The following is a 20,491-nucleotide window of genomic DNA, read 5'->3' as shown; positions in this document are numbered from 1 at the left end:
AGAATGTAATTCATAAAGCAAATCAAAATGCAAGATTGTAACATCAACTGTGAAGGCACAAACTCGAGCTTCGTTTGGAATGGCTTTCTTATTGTTTCTTACAGTAATTTTTTAATAAAAGAATTAATTTTAGTATTAAAAATTGCTTTAAAAAATAATAAAAAAGTCGTCTCAAAGAAAACCTCAGAAGCATTGGATGGGATTACTTTCCAAGTATCCTCAAGAAAACAGAAATCAGAAACTTTTGGATTAATTTAAACTATCCATCACAGGAACAAGAACCCTTCGATGTTTAACTTCAAAAAACAAAAAGGAAAAGCAAGGTTAAATTAGTTCCACAAGGCACGCCTGCGACAAAGATTTAAAAAAAAAAAAAAACACTCATTGTCTAGAATACATCGATTTCAAGATGGAGAATAGCAGCATTCAAGGTTCCGTCATTTTATATACAGTAGATCAAAATGAAACACTCAACCGGGCCAGCATGCTCGAGAAAAAGTGCAGCTGATATGCTTAAAATAAGTTAATCTGCATTAGTAGCCATGTTGCCAGAGCTGGTGAGATTGCTGAGAGGGATTCCCCTGAGAACCATTCAGGTTTACCTCGTTAGAATTCAGTTGCTGTTCTTGAGACTGTCCGCCTAGCTGGTTCTGGAAGAAATTAAGGTATCCCATCTGCCCATAGTGTGAGGGCTGCTGAGCCTGCCGGAAGCTGCTATGCTGATTCTGCCCTTGGAAGCCATAGAAAGTATTGGGAGGAAGAGGTGACACAGTTCTGGAAATGCCTCCATGGACCCACATGGGAGAACTCTCATTCTAGCAGAGGCAATGTTGGTTATGAAATAAAAAATAAAAAATAAAAAAATCAACAGATTTAAAGTGCAGTGTAAATGAATTTTTACCTGCTGAAGGGAGAGGTAATGTGCTACTTCTTTGTATTGAGAGCTCAAAGCTTCACTGAATCCTAATGTTGTACTTGTGGGAGTGCTGGAAGGATTTAAGGAAAAATTTACAGGGATATTAGTTGAGCCACTGAAGCTTCCATACCCAGAAGCTACTGCTGCAGGCTGCGGTAAGCTAGCCACCGAAATGCTACTTTTATTTTGAGGGAGTGTATATTTTAAGGCAGTGTTGTGCGCTGCAGCTGGAGACTGGTGAAAGGGATCGTTGGTTGTGTACGCTTGAGGGAAAGCTGCTGAAGGTAGGTAAGTGTAGCTCTGTGGCAGGAATGGGTAGCTAATCATATTAGCAAATGGCGCTAAAGGCAGTGTTGCTTGAGAATAAGGGTGTAAAGGAAGATGTTGAGGGACTGCATGGCCAGTGGTGATGCTGGTGTTAGGGGAACTTTGAGGAGCCTGTGACTGGTGATCGGAGAAAGCATTTGGTTTCACCTGCATGAGACAAACTCGAGTAAGGAAAATGGAATAAAGCAGGAACGATGAATAGAGAATCCAAACTTCTACAATAACCGAAGGCCTCAATCTGTAGGGAAACCATTAGGCATTCAACTTTTATTAGAAGAACGGAAACTAAAATAACATGAGCGTCGTTGTTTTGAGTACTCCATGTACCTGTAGAAAAGCTAGAAACAAGCTCCAAAATGTGGACATGCTAATTCTAAGTTCCTATTCAACTAAGCAATAATGATCCAATATATTAATATCGTCAACACTCTTTTGGTGAGAATGCCAAGAGAAATTCAAATCTTAAATATCTCTTATGACTACCAATTTTAAAAAGTACCGCTTATGTATCTAAAACTTTACCTTTATACAACTTTAAAATTAATTCAGCTAAAATTTTTTCAATCAATTTTTACATCATTATTTTGTTCTTCTATGAAAATTAGTTCTTTAAGACTCCTATTTAATGGTTTCTTAAAAGCTCTACTCATTCTATATCATTTAAATAGTTATCTCACCAACCTTCTAAAATCTTTGTGAATCCACAAGTGATCATTTGAACAACTTGAGAGGGTGTATTATTGTGGCCGCACATAGCCAAAGCATATATTATCACTTGAAGTAGGACATCTTAAATTTGCTTAGCCTGGCAATCATTTATGTTAGAAACCAGCTTCAAAACGTTAGAAACCAACTTTAAAACGTGGACATGCTAATTCTAAGCTCCTATTCAACTAAGCAATAACGATCCAACATATTAATATCATTCCAATACTCTTTTTATTCCAACACTCTTTTTGTGAGAATGCTGATAGGAAACACTTGTAGATCTCAAGTATTTCCTACCAAACTTCGAAAAACACTGAGAATTCTCCACAAAAATCCACACAAAATCATAAAAACAGTAAATAATTTGTATTAATTGATGAAATGGAAATAGAAAAATACCAAGATACAATTGATCCTCTAACCAAGAGGAGGATCTTTCTCTCCCAAATCTCTAGACGCCGCTAGAGCCTAAATAAACTAAGAGATCTTAAATTTCAGCCAAATTCAAGATTCCCTGATCTTAGGAAAACAAACTATTTAATGCATACAAATCAAAAGGAAAACCCTAAATAGCTCCTACATTCAAATTTCCCTCCTAACTCCATAAAAAATCCTTCCTAAATGTGAGCTCCGAAAATTCGGCCTCGACCTCCCCCGCTGCTTTTCTTCGGGGGTAGTTTTAACAGATTTAAGTTCCGGGGTAAATTTTGGGAAGGCAGAGATGGGCTTATAGATAAAACAATACCAAGAGATTTCGCTGTCATTTTGCGAGGACTTTATAATCTGAGTTCTGGTTTCCTATAGGCGCAAGCCCCTATAGTTAATTACTCCTCCCGATAACGAGAGAGAAGTTTTGATTAAGGCTAGTTGTCAATTAGATACGTTATTGATGTATCTAATTGATGAGGACATCGGAGATCAACGGCTACGATCTTGAGTTATTTATTTATATGTTTTTGTACTAGTTTATTTTATATTGTTGTTTTTCCATTTATACCCTTATGGGTGGTCATGTAGTGTTGTAGCCCGAAGGGCATTTTAGTCAATGTTTAAAATTGCGTATTCGGGTATAGAGGCGTTTTTCATTCGTGAGGCGAGGCGTAAGCCTCAAAAACAAAAGATTGCGTAAACATAAAATGATAAATTTTTATATACTAATGAGTGAATAATATTAAACATAAAAAAGCATAAGATATGAAGTGAAATCAAAATATCCCAATAATAAGATAACATAAAATATAGTTCAACTCAAAATTCTATCTTTCCCAAATCCCAGTATTCTTTTCATTAAAATATAATTTCAATTTCCAAAAATAAATAGCAATGACATATCACATAGGAACTTATAAGTCATCAGCACTGTCATCACTAAGGGGTTCTTCATTTGAATCATCATTATGATGAACTGCTCTCTCCCCTTCCTCCTCTCCTATTGAGTCCAATGTCGGACATTTACTTCAAGATTTATGTAAGTTTTAATATATATAATGTGAGGCGAAAGCCTCATGCCAGTGAGGCGAGGCGGGCCTCAACCAAGTTGAGGCGTAAGCCTTATAAAAAAACTCAAGGCGTAAGCATCGAGGCGTTTTTTACTGGAATTGCGCAAAGGCGGGCCTCAAGGCAAGCCTCATATTGCGCAATTTTAAACCACGATTTTAGTCTTTGTTATTTTTCTTTTCATGAGGCCTATTTATAGGCTAGCTTTTTTGTATTGAAGGATGATGATTATTGAAAATGAAATTCTTCTCTTTGTGTTCTCTTTGTGAGTTCATATTTTCTTGATCTCTTAGTGAGTTCAACTCTCCTAGATCTCTGTGTAAGTTCTAGGAAAAGCCCAAGGTGAGGGCAAAAGCAGTACCCGCCAGTCGTTGGAAGCGTCCTCGACTCGTGGTTTATTTTATCCTATTGTTTTCATCTCAAACTCTTGTTTTCCTCCTCCCCACACCAAGCCCTACCCGAGATCCAATCATCCACCATTTTATCCACTAGCTTCCTCCGCTACAACCCAAGCTCCATCAAGAAAACCCCAACCCAACGGCAAGCCCCCTCTTCCTCCTTTGGCCGCCGGCCACCACCTTGCCCCAAGCCATGATGAAGATGTCAATCATCATAATGGCTCCTTGATTGTGGCCTAGCAATAAATAAAGAAGCTACCGATTTTTGAATTTCAAAATTTGAAATTCAAAAACTTTCCATATTTGGAAATTCCTAATAAGGAAAGTTCTTAAATTTGCATTATGACGAAATTCAAATTCAAATGGACTTCATCATAAGCTTTCCTAACTCTCATGTGCTGATTTGTAAACCCATCAATGGCTCCCACACTCTTCCCCTCTCTCCACATGCCGCCGGCCTCCCCTTGGTTGGAGCCCCATTCAATTCCCAATTAATGCATTGATTACAGCTCAATTTGAAATCAAATTTCAAATTGATTTCCCCCCAAAACCTCTCAAATTCTGAATTTAATTTCAGGATTAGCATTTATTCCCTCTCCCTCTCTCTTGAAACCGCCGGCCACACCTTAATGGGCTTCAATTGATGGGCCCTGACTTCTCTAGGAAAGAGTTTAACTCATTCCCTGCTGCTGGCCGAAACTTCCAAAGCCCCTCTCCCTAATTTTCTTCCACTAACTCTTCTCCAAACTCAATCCAACGTGGAGCCCTCTTCTTCCTAACACTGCAGCCTGAAATTCAGCCGATTGTCTTGCTCCCTCAACCCGTGGAAGACCCATTATTGCTATTTTGGGAAGACGAAATTGCTGCCCACAAATCCTGGTTGCTGTCCAATGATATCCGGAAGAATTCCAGCGAGGGAAACTTAAATTCCTGCCTCTTAAAACCTTCCAACTGCTGGACGCTCTTCTACAACTTGCTGTCCACTGATTCTACAGATCTCCTAGCACCATAGCTTCATCCGGAAGGTTCCAAATGATGTCCAGAATCTGTCCAAAACAGAAACTGCTGCTGTCTTGAAGATCCACACCTTGTCGTGGCTAATAGGTGGTGCGAGGAAGCTCATGGTGGCTGTCCTAGTCGTCCCCAACACTCAAATCATCCTGCAGGAGTGTGTATCTCTCTTGTCTTTGGGTAAACTCAACATCCGATTTGCTATCTTCATAGTTACATCCTTGAATGTGAATTTATTATCTTTATGAAGATCATATTAATGCATTCCGCTAAAGCCTAGTAATTAGAAGAGTTGTGTGAGGGATCTTTCATAAACTAATCTTATTGTTAGTATTGGAATCTATTGTTGGAACTACCCATGTATGCAATGTTGGATTAAGTTGGCTATCCTTTGAACTTAACTTCTATGCATGTAAGATAACCTACGCTATGTACCACTTTAATATTTAACTTATCGTTCAACTCCGCATTATTGCCTCTAAACCTAAACGTGCAAACTTCTTTAAGCAACTCGCATGGGATTGTATCACATCAGTTATATTAGTAGATACGTAGTATCATGCATATAGTAGCAGCATAAGTATTCTGGATAGGAAATTTGAAGGATGGATATTTAAAATTGGAATTTCACCAACTTGCACTTAAAGCGGATGATGGGGGAATGGATGGACCCGATCAAGATCTCATGGTTCCGTCGTCCCGCGCCATCATGGTCCATGGTCTACTTAATCAGAGAAGGTAGTCGACCCAACCTGATAGAAGGATCCTTGTCGGCAGCCATAGGTTGCTTCGTTCAAGGGAGCCTTATAGACATTGGGTGGGTATTTGCCCAAGTGGACAAATTTGAATTCACCTTAGCTAACATAGGGTTTTGTGTACTATTGATTATATCCTACTAATTCATATCTCAAGGATTTAACGTCAATAAGAAGTGTATTGGCTCTGGTCATATTCGTTATATCGTGATGCCATTTAACGGCAAAACTACTCGGTTTAGAGAGCCCCGTGTCATAATCGTTTATCCTGCGATTTCATTTGGCGATAAAACCACCGGTTAGATGGCACGTACCATGTCCTTACTAGCAAAAAATTATTTGAGAATAAATCATATTGATATTTTCGACTAGAAATTAGCTCTATGTGAGCAGAAATAAATTTCAATTTGCCTATCTCGGCAAACTGTTTGCGGAGGGTGGATGGATGTTGCTTTAAATGATTTGATGGATCTTTTCAATTTTAAATATTTGGATTTTTTTTTATTTTTGGATTTTTGGGGTATTTGGGTGGAGCTTGGAAGGCATTTGAATAATTGGAATTAGCCCCTCCGCTTGAGATTTGCATTCAACACGGCCATCATCGGGGTGTTGGGGTCATTTGAGAATTTCATTGACTGGACCTTGTTGACTTTGTCTACTACTCGACAGAGGATCGGTTCCCTAGGCTTTATAGTTTGGTTAATGAATTTTCTTTGATGGGGGCCTTGAAGGCCTTATATGAACGCATAAAATATATATTCCGGTCGACACCATGACTATATATATGTTTGATAGTTCGAGCCGTGTCGACTCCTATCTACCTAAATAGAAGGATCGGGCACGAACTACGTTCATTTATGGACCCACGCAGCATCCCTAGATGTCACGTGTATATTAATAGCACGCTCGCCTGGGCTCATGCATGTGTTATGATTGCACCTACCCCCTGTGTACATATGTGTATACATATTACAGTGCGTGTACGCGGGCATTTTTGGACATCTGACAGATATACTACGGCAGCTCAAAGAAGCTCGTGCTTGTCGTAGCCCTCCTGCATTTGCCCGTAGGTAGTATGTTGGATGTGTGACCACTGTTCATCAAGAACTTGCAAGCCCTAATAATCTTATCCAACTCAATGTTCAGAACCCGGTTGAACTGAGACTCACTCACTCAATCTTTGAAGATACTGATTTGATCTGGCTTTCTCTTTCCAGAACTCATAGAAATTTGTAGGCAACATCTGGTGCCTTGTACTTCGAAGTTATGGCCACTGACCCGAACTAACAAACTGCATCAATTGGGGATACATCAAACCGTCTAAGAAAGCTATGTGAGGCATACGTTCCTCAACTAATTGTTGTAGTCCTTGAGATGATTGGAATAATGGGTATATCACTGTGTACACAACCATTCTTCCGTTCTCATCAGGAATTTGATTTTACTACAATTCTCTCATATTTTTTTTTGTGGATAACATCTTTGATATACATTTATATTCGTAAGACCCATCACCTCTATAGTGTATTTCCATTATCGCCTGTGAATGATATGTCATATGTATTCTCAGACACCTACGAGCATACCTGTTAACGGCGAACGGCGCACCAAGGCGCAAAGGTCCCTTTGGAGCCATGGCGCATAGCGCACGGCGCATAGCGCACGGCGAGGCGCGCGCTTTTTTAAACATGGCGCAAACTAAAGAAGAATTATAAAATAATAAGCATGAATATGAAATATCATTAAAAATGAAAGACAATCTATCATAATAATGAAAAACAATAATAACATATATAAGTTCGACTAAGAAACATCCCAAAATCTCATAATTCAAATATTACAATCTTTTTTTAAAGGTCAAATAAGAATGTAATCTACTCTTCTTGAGAATCATCATCATCATCATCAAATGTTAAAATATCTTCATCAGTATTGTCTCCTACTTCATAAGCCTCTTCATCACTCTCCTCATCCTCATTCTCAATAGCAACATCATGCCTAATTGAAGATTTCTTCTCTTTCCCTTTAGATCTTTCTCGAATATTATAGCTTTTATCATAAACACCAGAAGCTTTAGCAACACTTGTCCAAGTTAAACCTTCCTCTCCAGCAATAAAGTCATTTTATTCATCAGACTCATCATTTAATTTTCCTGTTAGCCATTCATTTGCGTCATCTATCTCTGTCAAAGAAATAGGATCAATCACATCACGATGATTGAATCTCTGAATCAGTGCTCTATTATATTTCACATAAACTAAATCCTTTAAGCGACCATAATCCAAGTTGCTTCTTCGTTTGCTATGAAGCTGCAAATAAAATATTATTACATTACTATATAAAAATTTATAAACATATATAAAATAGCATCACATATATTGTGAAGTACTTACATGTTCAAAAATACTCCAATTACGTTCGCATCCGGATGAACTACATGTTAGACTTAGGACTTTGATAGCAAAGCTTTATAAATTAGGAGCTCCTTGTCCATATGTCAACCACCAATCAGCTGTAAGAATTGAATTTTTTTTCAATATTATATACATGCAAATCAGTCTTAGTTTTTTTTGTAAATAATGATACCTGAAGATCGGGTAGTTCTTTGTCTTACAGTTGGAGGAATACCAAATAGTCCTTCACCTCTAATGTATAAACTTAATTCATTACTGATTTTATCTTCTACAGCTATATCTTAAGATAATCTTCCAATACATTGGTAAAGACTATCAGCTATTTCCTTATCCTTGGCAATATCAGGGTTATTGAAGAAATATTCAGGATTTAAAAAATGTCCCGCTGCATGTAGAGGTCGATGTAATTGCACTTCCTATCTTCTATCAATAATTTTAAAAACTTGATCATACTTATCACTGTTATTGAAGCTTGCAGCAATTGCCTCTTTTGCTCTATCCATTGCTTCATATATGTAAGCCATTTGGGGTTTCTTCTCTCCACAACCAATCTAAGAACCTTTAATAAAGGACCAGCTATTTTTAAGGCATACACAATAGTGTTCCAAAATGATTGTTGTAAGATTGTATGTTGAGATTGTTTTGCTTTACCCTCTTTCGCATAAGGATCCAAGATAAACTCCTCACATGTAAACATTCTCTTCAAGTTCAGTTGTTGTTGATGAAAACATTGTAAAGTTAAAAAAACTGTTGCAAAACGAGTCTTTGCGGGTTTGACAAGTGCTCTTTGATTTGTGCACCTTCTCATTAACTCAAGCAAGCAAGGCCTAGAATATATAAAACTGTGTACTGCCACAGCTTTTTCAAAGCATCGCCTTAGCTTTTGAATTTTGAAAATGTCCTCCATTACTAAATCCAAACAGTGAGCAGCACAAGGAGTCCAATAAATATGAGGATATTTGTCAATCAATAATTTTCCTGTTTTGTCAATATAATTTAAGTTAAGATATATAAAATTTCTTATGTAATAACACAGCTTAAGTAAAAAATAAAAAGTTGTAACATACCTGCAAGAACATTTTCGGATGCATTATTAGTGACTACTTGGATCACATTATGTGGTCCAATAACCTCGATATACTTGCAAAATAATTCAAACATTTTCGCAGCATTTTTGGAGTAAGAACTAGCATCAATAGATTCTATAAATGTGCTACCTCTAAGACAATTAACAAGAAAATTGATTAAGCTTTTCCCATTCCTCGATGTCCATCCATCTGCCATTAGAGAATAATCATATCGTATACAATCTTATTGATGGCGTCGTAATAGCTCATGTGTATGTCTAACCTCTTTCTTCAGACAAGTAACTCGTACCTCATGATAACTAGGAGGTTTCATACCAGGTCCAAACTGTCCAAGTGCCTCCACCATAGCAAGGAAACTATCATATTTCACAGCATTAAATGGAATCCCAGCATCATACATCCATCTACTGAACACTTGAATAGCCCTTCCCCTCATTTCTTTTTTTGCTGCATCCATCTCTTTACTAAATTGTCCCTTTCTATGCTTTACTACATCTTCTGGATTTGGTGTAAGGAAAGTGTCTAACGGACCTTTAGGTCGTGATGTTTTGAAGATAGAAGTAAATGTCGAACTTTGACTAGATGTGTTAGATTTATTAGTCCGTAACATTTTGGATGGTCCAGCACCTAAAATATCATCTCCCATCGCATCAAAGTCTTCTCCTTCTTCTTCAGCAAGGTTGACATTTGATGTTTCATTAAACTGTTCTTTTAAATCCTTTTTTTTTCAATATGGATGCCTTAATTTCAGACTTCACGTGATCATGACAGTTAGAGCACGGTCTTGCATTCCTAAAACCCCCAACAAGGTGTTGTTTGTGGCGTGTAATTCCTCCTTTTGTTATTTTACCACAAAAAATGCATGTCATACTATTGTTGTCGGATTCATTTGTCAGAATAGCATATTTCCATGCTAGATCTTTTTTTAAAGATTGAACTGAATCTGACATCTTATGATCACCTAAAAGCAAACAAATTCAAATACTTCATATTTCAATAAAAAATTTTGTAACAAACTTTTCAATAATATCAATCTAGAAAATAGTGAATCCCTTGTGCAGACTTCTCTCTTTATAATAATGTGCAAAATGACATGGAAAGATTGAATGAGCCAAAGTTGAGTCAGTTATCAACTTTGAAAAGTTTGTATATTCAAACCTAAGTAGAAGAAAAGAAGTCAGCAAGAAAACAAAATTCTGATATAAACAAACCAATTTCTTCATGCATTAAACTTGGCGGAGAAGTCCAGAATTCGGCCCCTAGTTTTCTCTAAACCACAAAAAAAGGAAATCTTCAAAAAAAAACACAGGTTTAAATATCCCCACGATAAAAGGAAAAATACTGCTCCATGACCAAAAAAAAAAGGAAAGGAAATTCAAAAAGTAGTATTAAAATTTCCAAGAAGCTTCATAAAATTTTAGGATAATTCCAGGAGCCATGTTTTAGTGACACAAACATTGTTGTGACTATATCAAAGCATGCTATTCCCCAATTTCCCAGCAAGTATAAATTATGTAAAAATTTGAAATTCTTGAAAATATAATAAGCAAGATATTAATATCCGAGAGAATATGGAGCATGCTAAAGCATTATATCTGAGAGAATATGGAGCATGTCAAGGTTGATCAACTTCTTAGTGATACAAGTTGAGAAATTGTGCTAAGCAATGTTCCTATTCATGAGAAAGTTTCTGACTAAATAAGATCCTCTACAAGAGAAAGATATGAAGAAGTATTTATTGTTGAAAAGAACCTTCCATTGGCAAATTAAGTTCACAGGAAATGAGAAAATCAACCATATACACCAAATGAAAAACTAAATCCCAAAACAAGATTGCAAACTTTGAGATGTCTAGTCCAGTAAACAAGTTGTGTTGTGGAGTCAGTGATGTCAATCTAGTGAGTAGAATTGAAAAATTAATAGTGATTTTGAAGATATGTAGGAAATGGTACTCACTCTTCAATTCGTCTTTAAGCTTAAAAAGATAAAATTTTCTAAGAAAGTTATTAAACTTCAATTTTTTGTACAAGTTGAGAAGATTTTAGTCGTTATTAAACTTAATTCAAGCTAATCGAATCGTGCGAGAAGTAGAGAACAAACGACTAACCAGCGACTGGATTCGGCGGAGAGAGGATTCACAGCGAATTGGATTCGGCGGAACGAGAGCGAACGACTAACCAGCGAACGACAAAAGCAGCGACTGGATTCGGCGGAGAGAACCAGATGGATTCGCAGCGATCGAATAGTGCAAGAAGGCGAGAGTGAACGACTAACCAGCGGCTGGATTCGGCGGAGAGAGGATTCGCAGCGAACTGGATTCGGCGGAACGAGAGCGAACGACTAACCAGCGAACGACGAAAGCAACGACTAGATTCGGCGGAGAGAACCAGATGGATTCGCATCGATCGAATCGTGCGAGAAGGCGAGAGCAAACGACTGGATTCGGCGGAGAGAGGATTCGGCCGAAAGCAGAGACCTCTTTTCGTGAAACTAGGGCAACCAACGAAAGTTTTTATATCTTAAAAGTATAAATTATATTATTTTAACATAAAAATAAATAAATTTAAAAAATATTCATAAGGATATTAAATATTACTAAATAAAATTTGGCGCGCTATTTTTCGCCTTGTGCTAAGAGCCATGGAGCACATATGGCGCAAATAGCGTGCGCTATTTTCAACACCTGCGCCGCGCCATGAACATTGCGCCGTAGGTGTGCAGCGCCGTGCCGTGCGCTATAGCGCGCGCTATTGACAGCTATGCCTACGAGTCTCCTACAATCACTTGTGGAAGGATTATTGTTTGTGTTTGAAAGCTATGTATTCACTTGTATGTATTTCGTCATCGTTCATGGACACTCACAAGTCTTTTATAGTTGCTTGTAAACATTCATCATGAATCTTCTAATACGGTAAGCATCCATGTTCATTGCAATTCTCCTGATATTATTTGTGGAATAATATCTAGTGACAATGTTAATACTTTCATCAAAGTTTGTTGACCTTGTCCTTCCACAAACTACAACATTCAAACTACAAGTTTTATTCTTCTGCATGCAGCTTAGGCTTTGTGTGTATGATAGGTTCTTGCTCCTCACCAATTGTATGATTCTTATCATCATTCATGAATAGTTCATATGTATTTTACAAATCCATTATCACTTGTCATGTTTGTGTGCAATTGAGAATTGATTTACCACAAAAACTTAGCATATGCTTGTATATTAATTGTCACAATCATTCATGCTCCTTGTGGATTGTTCAAGCCAAACAATTTGCATGAACCTTCACTATCATTTATGAGTAAATGATGCTAGAGATCATGCAATCTTCATTATCCTTGAACATAGCTTGTAGTTTGAAAGGGTCTTCATTGTTTTTAGGGAATACTATGTCTTCTTGTAAGATGGGCATGAAGATTGCCCCCAACTTCAATCTTCATTCCATGCAGATTTGAATGCATTTGTTCGTTGAAGTCGATCATAGAACATTAGCACATTCACCTGTATATGTCTCACAGTCGTTCACAGAATTCATAAGTTTCTTGCGGTTGCTTGTAAGTGGATCATTTTATGTGCAATAGATTCATGTTCATGCTTATAGGTGCATTATTCTATCCACCACAAGTCTTCAACATATGCTTGCATGTAAATGGTCACGATCATTGCATATTTTTTGTATATGACCATTGGTAAGTCATCAAGTTCATTGAGGACTTGCATTATTCCTCCTGAATGAATCAACAATTCATGCCCTTTTGAAATATAAGTCTCTTATTTATTCATAGAATTTTATTTGCATGATCAAATTCATTGATTAACATTCATGGCTCTCAATTTGAATGTTGAACTTTTTAACTTAAATCATTTGTTCAATGCCCATTTGAGCTCGAATCTAGTTCGAAATTGAGTTCAATTTCCTATAGATGTTTATATAGCTCTAGTTCAATGTTCAGAAATGCAAGTTTGAGTCATGATTGTTTGAGTTACATCCTTTTAATACTCAAATGAAGTTCAAGTTTAAGTTTATTCCATTTAGGTCCAATTTTTTTAGTTAATCATTTGAGTCTCATTTATGTTCAAGTCCATACTTGTTAACGGCGAATGGCGCACCATGGCGCAAAGGTCCATTTGAAGCCATGGCGCATAGCGCACGGCGCAGCGCGCGCTATTTTGAATATGGCGCAAGCTATATAAAAAATATAAAATAATAAGCATGAATATGAAATATTAAACCTTGATATATATATATATATATATATAAAGCTACAGAATTTTTTTTAAAATATATGTATTATTTTTAGAACCAACAATGGCAAGCATAGAAATGAGATTTTAACTAATAGTGCTTATAAAATAAAGCATAAGAGGAACTAAGAAGAAAATGGCACCAAAGTCCACTGTTTATTTTATTTTATTTTGCGAGATAATTGTTTGGCATTGAACTTGGTTGTGAGAGGCTGCTTTGGAAGGCTTGAGGGGATTTTATGTGAAGTGGGCTACAGGCTTTGTGAAAAGGGCACGTTGGGTGGAGTTATTTGGAATAAAGTGAAGATTTGGAGCTGTAGAAGGCTGCTGTAGGTCACGTGAAAGATAAAGTGGAGCAGGTGAGCTTTATTCAGCTACAAATAGACACAAGCAATGTGAATAAACAGGGAGCTCGGCAATAGGATTTTTACCTAAGAGATTCACAACTAGGAAAAAAACCTGCTGCAAACACTTGTGGAGGAAAGGTGTTTCGTTGAAGGTGGAACCGCTTAAGATAGCTACGGTAGAGAAAGGTTTTACTTGGAATGTAGCTTGATAAAAGATAGAGGAAAGGATCGGCAACTGTAGTAGGGAGAATGAAGAAGGGCATGAAGATTTGTGTATTTGGCTAACGAAAGGAAAGGTTGATTCGCACAGAGGAGTTCGTGGCTTTTGTTGCAGCAGGATCCTAATCCCAGGTTGAGTAGGAGGCAGGAATGGCTTGTGTGGCTTAGTCGTGGTGTTCGGCTTCCTGCAAGTGACGAACAGAGAGGAAGAAGGACGGGGTCGTGGGACAAGGCCAGATCGATGCAGGCTTAGGGATATTTTTTATAGGAGGCGTTGGAGCTCTAAGCGTTAAAAAAAAAAAAAAAAAAAAATTCGGATAAGGCTCGTTTTCTCCTTTTAGCACCAGCAAACGATGTGATCGAGCGGACGCATGTCTGAGGTTTTCGCTTCAGTGGGAATTGCGGTAGGATTTATGGGATTCAAAACAGAGATTTGCACGGGATTTTTATTCAACTAGGTAACAAATTAAATGCGATTTGAAACTTCGTTTGACGTTAAAAATCTGATTTTTTATTTGAGTTTTAAATTTCTTTTTTTTTTAATAAAAAAAGTAGTAATATTAATTCCTTGTTATCATTATTCATGATAATCAGCCTTTATAAGCAGGCGATGCTTTTTAATGTATCCGTTAGCAACACCAATGGATCCCCTTATAATGAAATTGCTGAGCATCAGAAGTCGATTATTAACAATCTCCACTTATCAATATCTTCCAAGAGAGATCGGATCGGGGCAATTTAAATTTTTTGATGTCTTAGTGATGTAAGTCTCGTTGTTTCATCAACTAAATGAAGAAATGTGATGTTTTGATAGTTTGAGACCTTCAATATTTTAAAGGAAAGTATGATTTGAGTTGTCCTGAGCTTAGGAGGCAAAGAGGGCAGCTCTTTCAACTTCGGGCATTTAAATATCTTTAGTTCAATTAAGCTAAGGAACAAACACCCCCCTTCAACAGTCATTCCTGCCTCGAACCAATCCTCCAATGTTTGCAAATATATAAAACCTTTAGTATGCATTATCCCCATTTGCTCTATTTTCAAGCCACTTTACTTTCGGCATCCTATCAAATTTCGGTGACTTGAGAAAGGAAAGTTGCCCAAAAGTGGAAAAGTTTCCTATTCCAAGTGATACGTTAATTTGAGCATTTCTAGTTTGAACATCATATTGACATTATTCATCCATACTGTAGACCCTGCACCCAAGTATTTCTTTATGTTTAGATTCCTTAAACATTCTTGGTGGTTGAAGGTCGTTGAGCGTGTTCTTAGTGAAATTGAAGTTTTCCGAATTAATGAAATTCGGACATAAGGTTAAATCTGTGAGTCTCCTCTTGGCATATATTTTGGCACTACAAGCCTCCTCGGCATCCTTAATACCAATTGATTCTTAATTTTGCAAAGATCATTCATGTTCTCCGGCTCCCCAATTCTATAACCACTCATTCCTAAAAGAAAGATTCTCGAAGAGACCTTAGCTTCTCAATCTCATGTATTGATAAAATACAAGTCTTGGTTATTCTCATGTGACACGAGTTATCGATGTCATTAGAAATCTTGGCGGTATACTCAATGTAACCCGTTTAACCTTTAAGTGTTGAGGATGTTTCAAATATATAACCTCCCCGAGTATCCTTTACAAGATATTATTTAAATAGTAAAATAATCAGCAATCCCACAAAGATGTGTATGCTCGTTATAATATAAGTCAAACAAATTAACTCGGGCACATTAAAATCATGAAATTAATCACCAGAAATGAAACAAACCTGAATAAATAACTGCTGAAAAAGCTAAAACAAAAAACAAAATACCTCTTGCAAGGGAACAGTTGTCCCGCCGTTAGAGGTTGCAACACTGTGTTTTGTAGGCGCAGATGGGGTTGTAAGTAAAGATGAAAAGGGAATTTCAACATCTTTGATAGGCATAGTAGGTGCCAATAAACTGCTAGATAACGAACTTGTATATGGCTGCTGCAAGAAATGTACGATTGCAGAAACAATATAAAGGTTAGAATCTTCATATAGCAACTATGTAAACAGCGGAACATGAAAAATAAAATGTAAACAGCAAGAAATTAGCTATATACACAAGCAAATAAAAGGAAAATGTCGTTTGATGCCAACGGGCACTATGGAAAGTTTATCGTAAGCATAAGCATAGCCAACCCCTTTCCTTTCTTTCATGGTATAGAAGGCTCCAGAAAAGCCTGATATTCATCACAGCAATTTGTTTGCAATCAAAGCATTCAGATGGAATGTTGACAAACATTGAAGATTAAGCTAAACCTAAAATAACCGCTGCAATTTATACTACAATAAAAGTAATTGTTCGTCTGGTAATTCAGGATTGAAAGAATTAAGCAGTATTTATTTACTTCTTGGCTTTTGTAAAACCTCAGTTTCCCAAAAATTTTCTTCTGGATCCACTCTGACTAACCAAAATGTTTATGTTAAACAACCCTCAAATTCTAAAATTTAGATTTTCCTGATCATGCATAAGTTATAGAAAACTTGGATTAAAACAAACTCCTAGACCTTGATATGATCGTTTGAGTTCATTTTTAATTGATAATGGGATTATGAAAGGTAGAGTGGATACCGCCCTTTACATCAAAAATATAAGTGATGACAGGATTATTGTAAAAATTTATATGGATAATACTTTATTTGGAAAGATAAAAGAATTTTTATGTAATAAGTTCTCATTGATTATCTTTAAAGAATTTGAAATGAATATGATGGAGAATTCAACATTTTCTACAGCGAATATATTTCTTAATTAATGTAGATACCATAACTTTATGAAGTCGATGGTTAAAAAGAAAATCTCCATCGTGAGCTTTTTCTAGAAAGGTTGCTTTCAGTGAAGCATTCTGTCCTTGCTAGAGTTTTATACGCACAGCTAAGTTCCTATGAAGTTGAGAAAAAATATCCACGACTTCTCAAAAATGACATTCTGACAAAAGAGAACTTCTAATGCAAAGCAATGACTCAACAAAATATACCGTTTGTTATTAATGACGAGAAATATAATCTATTGTTTACTTTTGTGCTTTAAATTCGCTATAGAGAAGTTGAGGCTTCTTTCTTTAGATAGATATGCATAGTTTTTAGTAAATTGAACTCTGTTAGTATGCTAGGAAACACTTGAAGACTGGCTTAGCATATAATGAAACAGCTAGTCCATGGAGCCCTTTCCTTGGCTCCCAGAAATTGTAAGAACGGTAGAAACACACTTTTGACAAAAAAATCTGAATCAGTATGGTATTACCGAACATATTTAACTTTACGAATAAGTTGGGAGCCTTAGAGGTACGCCTTAAAAATTCAAGCACCACGTTAAATAAATAATTAGACTGAATACAGATAAAGAGATTGATTACCATCATATTTGACAAAGAGGAAAGATTATGCATTTGTAAATTAGTTTGCGGATGTTCAAATGCTGCATCACTCTCTTGCGTGGAAGTTGAAGTTCCATAATCAGATAAAGAAGGAAGATTATACTGCAGTTCACGTGTGCTATTCATTGCATCATCCCGGATAACCTCAGCTTCTGAAGCTGCAGATATTTCATAATTCATTGCATTCATAGAAACTCTAGAAAGTACATCTTCATTTATTTGGGATTTTAGCTCAGCATTATCATAGTAACTGGAGTTTCTGCAAGAAAATCATCCAAATAAGTTTCATAATCCCTAAGTAGCTTTGGAATATACTCCTACAGAAATGTACCTGGCATTTGAATGATCAAGTGGACGAACATCATCAACTGTTATGACCTCTGAGCTGTTGTGCAGTGGCTTTGGCTGTAATGATCTGGGTAAGGAAGTGCTAACTCCGGAACCAAAACTACCAAAGCATAGATGTGAGCAATCAGCATTAGTAATTTGCAGGTGTCTTGGAATTATTACAGCAGGGTTGTCTTCCACTGTTGATCCAGCTAGCCCAACCTTTTCAATACTCAGATTCTGCAAGTTTGCAGCAGCTGATGAAATTTCTACATTGGTATCCTCACCTGCAAAAGAACAAAACTGTCAACAACGAGAGATGCAATAGCTTTATTTAAGAAATAACAAAGGAAAGAAGATCAACAATGGGAACACAGAGCCTCAGCAATGATTGCGTTTATATAGCTTTAAAAAACTTGACTACCAATTCTGAATAGTATTGATAGCAGTGATATAGCTTCACAAAACCGATTTCCAAATATGTACAGGATTTCAATCGTATATTAGAAGTTACACAAATAGAACTTATTAAAATTAATAGTGCAAATGGTTTAAAAATGATCCCGCCACCTGCTTCAGAACAATGCTCCTTTACGATTTGCTTAAGCAGCTAAAACCAATATTAAGCCAAATCAACATCTTAACATTCACTGTTTCTCCTAGTTGCTCGTGTTTCTAAAATAATACTAAAACAACTTGAACTGATTTTCCATTAAATAGGAGACTAGGAGATAAAAAACTATAGACAGAACACAAATAAGAAAGCCAATAAACTAATATATTACACACATCAAGCATTGAAATACCGTTGTCAGAGCCCGGAACATTGTCATAACAGAAAACTAGAAAAAAAAATGGCGGGAATATTATATTAAACTAACCAACTCTGATAGAAAAGCTTTAATAGAATAAAAGTGCTAAAATTCCAGAAAGAAAAAGAAGCATCCGATTCAAATAATTATTTCCACGACCTTGTTCAAATAGATGCCTTTGAGATAGATAAGCATTCATTTTGTGTGTTAATTCATTATATGGTTTGATTTTACCTTCAAAATTGTGCTCATCAATTTCCCCTTCGGATATGGTTTCAGACCTTGAAAATTCTTCTGATGAAGTATCAGATTCAGCACTCTTCTCAGGCTCAGGAGATTCATCTCGTAAAGTCTGATGCACCTGAACTTCATCAACAAAAGCAGTCTTAGATGTATCAGCATAAGAGATAGCAGATCCAAAAGTCTCCAGAATGTTCGAAGTAGTTCCAGGATGGGACTGATTAGCAGCGGGCCAACTATCATGAGAAACATGGTTGTTACTAATAGTTCCTGGTTCATAATTGATAACTTGTGCCTGCTGATGAAGACCTTGAGAAGAATGAACTCCCTGATCTAATTCTGAAGGCAGATCATGGGTCACAGAATGCTTGACGCCAGGCTTAGACGTGTCTGATGTGAATTGATGTGAAACATTTGATGCATTTCCCGCAGATGTAGAGGTCATTGGCAGCTTGCCTTGAGGCCTACCCATTTTAACAATATCAGCCATTGAAAAACGACCAGGAATCCCCGTCCAACCATGTTGATATCCTGATGATGGTTGTGAATGCAGAGAACTCCCACCAGCGATACCAGTTCCTCCAAAAAGGCTTTCTGTAGAAACATTTTCACTGTACAAAAAGCGCACACAAAAACAAAAACAAAAAAAAGATTACCATAAAGATAAGCAAAACACATAATTGAAAGAGAAAATTGAATATGCTTGTTTAAAATTCAACCAGCATAAACTCAACATAATTAAGGGAAAACTCGTTGTACTCAGGACTTATTTAGGATTGTTTTTTCAGTATGATATTTCTCAATTTTAATGGCACAATGATAAGCATGCTCAATGGATTTGGACAAATAAGTTAAAACCTCCGTTTTTGATATCTAAGTATAGACCGATACTGAACTTGGTCATGATTACACAATTTGGTTCAGATAAGTTGCAACCCCCGCGACTAGTTATTCAAATTTATGAAGATATTTCGCATCTCGCATCAGAAAGAATGATTTCACAGATAATGAAATTGGGCGCCTACTTTTTAACGATAGTATTGTTAGGGATATTTTGGCAAAGATGCCCTCACATAGATTGTCACATGTTGATAAGATCATCACCAATACAATCAATTTCATTTAGAACATTCTGCCAATGGTATTTGACAGATCCTCTAAATTTAGTGCTTGTAGTGGGCATGTTTAATATCAGACAATATACCAAGAAAATATATCCCTGATCTTGATGAGCTAATCCAAGAAAACATACGAGTCATAGCAACCATCGAAAGGAGAAGCATCTAACTTGATGCACCAGATGAATCATTAGGATCACTGTCACGTTGGTAACACTGATCATAATTCTGTTGACATGTATTATGGGGAGGATCAAGAGCGGCCTAAGGATAGGGGTCAACATAACCTTTCCAGGCAAGTGGAGAGTATCTACGAGTCTTATTTCAATATGCAATTAGCAACAAGGTGGACAACAGATTTAGTGAGATGGGAAAATTTGAATGTAGGGATTGTTTAGGGATTTCCTTTTGATTTGTATGCATTAAATAGTTTGTTTTTCTAGGGTTAGGGCATCTTGAATTTGGCTGAAATTTGAGATCCCCTAGATTTAGATTTTCTTTGGCTCTAGCGGGGGTCTAGAGATTTGGGAGAGATCGATCCTCCTCTCGAATAGAGGATCAAGTGTATCTTGCTATTTTCCGTTTCCCCTTCATAAAAAAAAAATACAAATTATCTACTGTTTTTGTGGTTTTGTGTGGATTTTGGTAGAGAAAGCACCTTGTTT

The 20,491-nt window shown here is 36.7% G+C and overlaps 1 protein-coding gene across 2 annotated transcripts in view; it reads right to left on the bottom strand.

The window, feature by feature from the left end:
• Positions 1 to 216: 216 nt before the first annotated feature.
• The window catches only part of LOC110114878, a 30,150-nt gene continuing 9,875 nt past the window's right edge, over positions 217 to 20,491 (bottom strand). Inside the window, exons 5-10 of one of the 2 annotated variants that reach the window (XM_020847904.2) lie at positions 18,703 to 19,319; positions 17,661 to 17,943; positions 17,309 to 17,588; positions 15,738 to 15,893; positions 902 to 1,390; positions 217 to 815 (exon numbers count right to left, since the gene is read on the bottom strand). In XM_020847904.2, coding sequence (XP_020703563.1) covers positions 534 to 815; positions 902 to 1,390; positions 15,738 to 15,893; positions 17,309 to 17,588; positions 17,661 to 17,943; positions 18,703 to 19,319 — 2,107 coding nt within the window. In that variant the 3' untranslated portion in view covers positions 217 to 533. Of the gene's footprint in view, positions 816 to 901; positions 1,391 to 15,737; positions 15,897 to 17,308; positions 17,589 to 17,660; positions 17,944 to 18,702; positions 19,320 to 20,491 lie in introns of both variants that reach the window. The other variant, XM_020847903.2, reaches the window with a different exon arrangement.

This window comes from Dendrobium catenatum, unplaced genomic scaffold (assembly GCF_001605985.2).
Source record: "Dendrobium catenatum unplaced genomic scaffold, ASM160598v2 fragScaff_scaffold_133, whole genome shotgun sequence".
In the NCBI taxonomy this organism is placed as follows: domain Eukaryota; kingdom Viridiplantae; phylum Streptophyta; class Magnoliopsida; order Asparagales; family Orchidaceae; genus Dendrobium; species Dendrobium catenatum.
Note: the sequence above shows the minus strand (reverse complement) of the source record. Positions and strands in the feature narration are given on the sequence as shown.